The 4231-nt window shown below is 31.9% G+C and overlaps 1 protein-coding gene across 1 annotated transcript; it reads left to right on the top strand.

The window, feature by feature from the left end:
• Window positions 1-2216: 2216 nt before the first annotated feature.
• Window positions 2217-3787, top strand: LOC130727033 (probable F-box protein At4g22030). Its single transcript, XM_057578364.1, has one exon. The coding sequence runs from the start codon at window positions 2338-2340 to the stop codon at window positions 3658-3660; it is 1323 nt and encodes a 440-aa protein (XP_057434347.1). The 5' UTR covers window positions 2217-2337; the 3' UTR covers window positions 3661-3787.
• Window positions 3788-4231: the final 444 nt, after the last annotated feature.

Below are 4231 nucleotides of genomic sequence, written 5' to 3'. Positions count from 1 at the left end.
TGGCAACTTTGTCTAAGGGTGAATATATTTTTTGGAAAATTTCTGAGTTGGTCCTATAAATATTGATCAACAAAATTAACTTTTAGATGCTAATACTTGATGTGCTATAATAAAAGTTTCTGAAGTCATAATTTTTCAAACAGTGCAGCTTCATAGACAGAACAACACAATTTTTTGTCTTTCACCCGGATGTCCCACCCGTTATGAAAAATGTAGTTGTCCCTTCTAGCAAATGACTTCACCGAGCTTTAGAACAACACAATTTAGCAAACATACAAAATACATGGAAAACTATTTACTATGTAAACAATTCTATATTAATGATTTTATTCCTAAATATGTTGTTTATACTACTTTATATGTCGGAAATATTTTGAATTATAACAAATATAAAGAATCAAATCATTAATAAGAAAAATGAAGTCTAATATTCAGCTTGGAATTACGTAATGGATGTGTGAACATGAAGGAAAGCATTGCCTCTATTTACAGATGTTCAGAAAATATGGTAATAAACATTACATGAGGAACTGGTCAGAAAATGAAGCCTTCGACCATTTTGTGTGATTGAAAATAGCAATATTAAATTGTTGACGTGTTTGTACTATATAAGTTTGTCACACAACTTTAAAACTGAACTCAAAAATATATTTTACTGTGAAATTTAAGGCCAGTATAACAATCAGGATTCTCACACATGATGGAAATTGATATATATATATATATATATATATATATATATATATATATATATATATATATATATATATATATATAAGTTTGATAACCATATCGGCATATACACACTATTATAGGAATATAGGATTATCAAGTTTTATGGTCCAATCATATTTCACTATTTTATGAATCATAATTAAATAAAAATTGAAAAATACTGAAAAAATAAAATGGTTAAATATCAAATGTTTATGTAAAAACTATTTACAATATCAGAGAGTAGTAATTAAATTCCAATTTTATTATGTGAATTTCTTACTTACCTCGCAAACATCATTTTGATTTTGCTATGATTCAATCAAGATCTATAAATTTATTTAATAAAGTTGGGTAAATGTTAAATAATTCTTTTTAACAAAATAATAAGACAAAGAAAGCACATTTAAATTATTGGACAGAGTGTCAATAATAACTTGTGGAAATATTTTTTATAGGATCATTTAGAAAAGCCTATATATAAAAGGGGATGGTTGTGAATTACACATCTCACATTCAATTTTGTGATGGTTTTTTTTTTTTTTGATAATTTATTTTTGGGATGGTTTATGACACATACAATGTGGAAAGTTGATTTTTTCTTTTACTTTCCATTTTTGGCAATCAAATCAAAAGTCATTGCAAAAAGTGAATGTCCATATGAAAATCAATTTAAGTATCATTTCCGTTTATAGAAACACCGCGGGCCCCTGGTCACCAACCCAACTGTACGCGGTAAAACACTTTTAACTTAACCCATGTGAACGCAACGAACACTCTTGAGTCAAAAAAGAAAAATAAAAAAACTTGGAGTAATCGTTTATTCAGCTTACTTTCAAAAAAAAAAAATCGTTTATTCAGCTTTGTCAACACATATTATTTAATAATTAAAATGCATTGCATTAAATTAACATGTATAGCGTCATAGCCATGTGGTATAATACCTTTTGGACATACATGTACGTTTTATTATCAAAGAAAATTATTAAAGTATTATGGTTGTTGGTTATCCAAGCATGGTTAAAAGATTTAACAAGGGTCTTATCAAGACTAATTTCATTAAAATTTGAAGATTCACGTTAAATGATTAAGTCTCTTTTAATAAATTATTTTTGACATTGTATTAAATTCTTAGTTAAATGTTTAATGTATCTAATTATTTATCAACTGTGTTGAACTTTTTTAGTATGTAACACTCTTCATATAAAAGTTTAGTTTTCAGTGCAAGTGAACACATTTCACACATTTATTTTAAAAACATTGATTTTTCAAAAACTAAAGTGTGTTTGAGAGATTGTCTAATATTTATCTTAATTTTTTGCGTGGTCTTTTTTTACAATATTGTTGTTGCCTTGTTGGTATGCAGGATTTACTTACTCGCTATATTTCTGTTGAAAGTCAGCATAGGAGGGAGAACTCGGAGCACAAATACACAACGTGTGAGACAGGCATAGACTTCTCAATCCCATTGTTATCTGCATACATACATACACATATATAAATGTACATGTGCTATGAAGAAAACACCAATTCAATCTCAACTTAGTCTTCAATCCCATACAAACCTAACCATTTTTTAACCCCTTCATAGAACAGCAATACAATAGTACTGAATACTAACACATGGCAACATTTATGGTTTCAAACAGAGTTCCTTCTTTGTCAAACTGCAGTACAAGAAGAATTTCTGCTACAATGAATGTGCCAAAGATCCAAGTGACCAAAATCTCCACCCCAAAGCTTCCCAGCAAAATTTTGGTTCCACAATTGAATCAGCTAAACAATTACACTCTAGGTACCGCCACAGCACATGTAAAAGAAGATCCTCACCTTTTAGGCATTTACACAAACAGTTCTCCAGAACCTAGAAAAAACACACCAAATCATTCTATGGAGGTTGTGAAGCTTCACTTGATCATGGAGAATGTAGCAGACAGAATGGAGATGCACAAGAATATTGGAGCACAGCGTGATAATTGGAACCACCTTCTACTGACATCAGTTAACATGATGATTCTCTCTGCTGCATCCATGGCTGGCCTTGCAGCTGTTGCTTCAAGTGGAGCAGCACCTCTGGTGGCTCTGAAAGTTTCCTCCACAATTCTGTACATGGCTGCCACTGGCTTACTAGTGATCATGAACAAAATCCAGCCATCACAGCTAGCAGAGGAGCAGAGAAATGCTGCTAGGTTGTTCAAGTATCTTCATGAGGAACTCAGAACAAAGCTTGCTCTTGGGAATGGGGGTTTTACTGAAAATGATGTTGATGAAGCAATGGAAAAAGTTTTGGCACTGGACAGGGCCTACCCACTTCCTTTGTTAGGCACAATGCTAGAGAAATTCCCTCAAACTGTGGAACCAGCAGTGTGGTGGCCTAAATGGAAGAAGCAAAGGAAGAATCAAACACAAGAAGGGTTTGGTGTGAAATTGAAAGGGAATAATGGATGGGATGCAAGGTTGGAAGAGGAAATGAAACAGATTGTGAAGGTTTTGAGGAAGAAGGACAAGGCAGATTACTTGAGGTTGGGTAAGGAAGTTCTGAACCTTAACAAGATACTTGCAGTTTCTGGTCCAGTACTCACTGGAATTGCAGCTTTGGGTTCATGTTTCTTGGGTTCTGTGAATTCATCTTGGCCTGTGATGCTTGGGATTATTGGTGGAGCTTTGGCAAGTGTTGTTAACACATTAGAGCATGGTGGGCAATTTGGGATGGTGTTTGAAATGTACAGGGCAAATTCTGGCTTCTTTAAGTTCATGGAAGAGAGTATAGAGCAAAATGTTAATGAGCAAGACACTGATAGAAGAGAAAATGGGGAATTGTTTGAACTCAAAGTAGCTTTACAGCTTGGTAGGAGTGTCTCAGAACTCAGGCAATTTTCTGCTGCTGCATTTTCATCCTCAGCTGAAGATGGTGATAGTCAAGAATTTGCTAGCAAGCTTTTCTAGTATTGTTGATTACCATGTCACTTTTTTTATTTTTGTAAATAAATTTGTAGAGTTTAACTTTTGTTCATGTTATTCATCAATCAAATTCAACAAGTTGATAAGCAAGAGCAAAATTGAAAATTAACAAGTTGTGATCCACAGCTAATCACATTTTGGGTTATCGTCCATCTGCATTGTCGTTTTGCATTGCCTCCAGCTTGAAACAAGAGCAAAATTGAAAATTAATTAAAACTGACAAAACCCACGTGATTGAGTGCTACAATTCAATTAATCTTTTTTGCATGATCTAATTGTTTTGACTTGGTATATCTTTGTCACTCTATCCAATAAACATCACATTTGTACAGCGCAGTATTTAAATATTAGTAATCTATATATATATATATATGTAAAGGAGACTTGAGATTTTGCACTCCTTTACATTAAATGCATTAAATAATAAAAACTTATTTTGTATTAATACCTTTACTAATACTTTCAAAAGAAAATACATTTAATAATAAAATAAAAAATTTAATAAAATTTCTTAAGTCAAAAATCTATTCAACTACCTACTAAAATATAAAAATTA

The sequence above is a fragment of the Lotus japonicus genome, chromosome 6 (assembly GCF_012489685.1).
Source record: "Lotus japonicus ecotype B-129 chromosome 6, LjGifu_v1.2".
Taxonomy (NCBI): Eukaryota; Viridiplantae; Streptophyta; class Magnoliopsida; order Fabales; family Fabaceae; genus Lotus; species Lotus japonicus.
This window is presented reverse-complemented; position numbering and strand designations above follow the sequence as displayed.

Coding starts and splice junctions, on each gene's coding strand:
- LOC130727033 (XM_057578364.1), top strand. CDS start 2,338: ATGGCAACATTTATGGTTTCAAACAGAGTTCCTTCTTTGTCAAACTGC.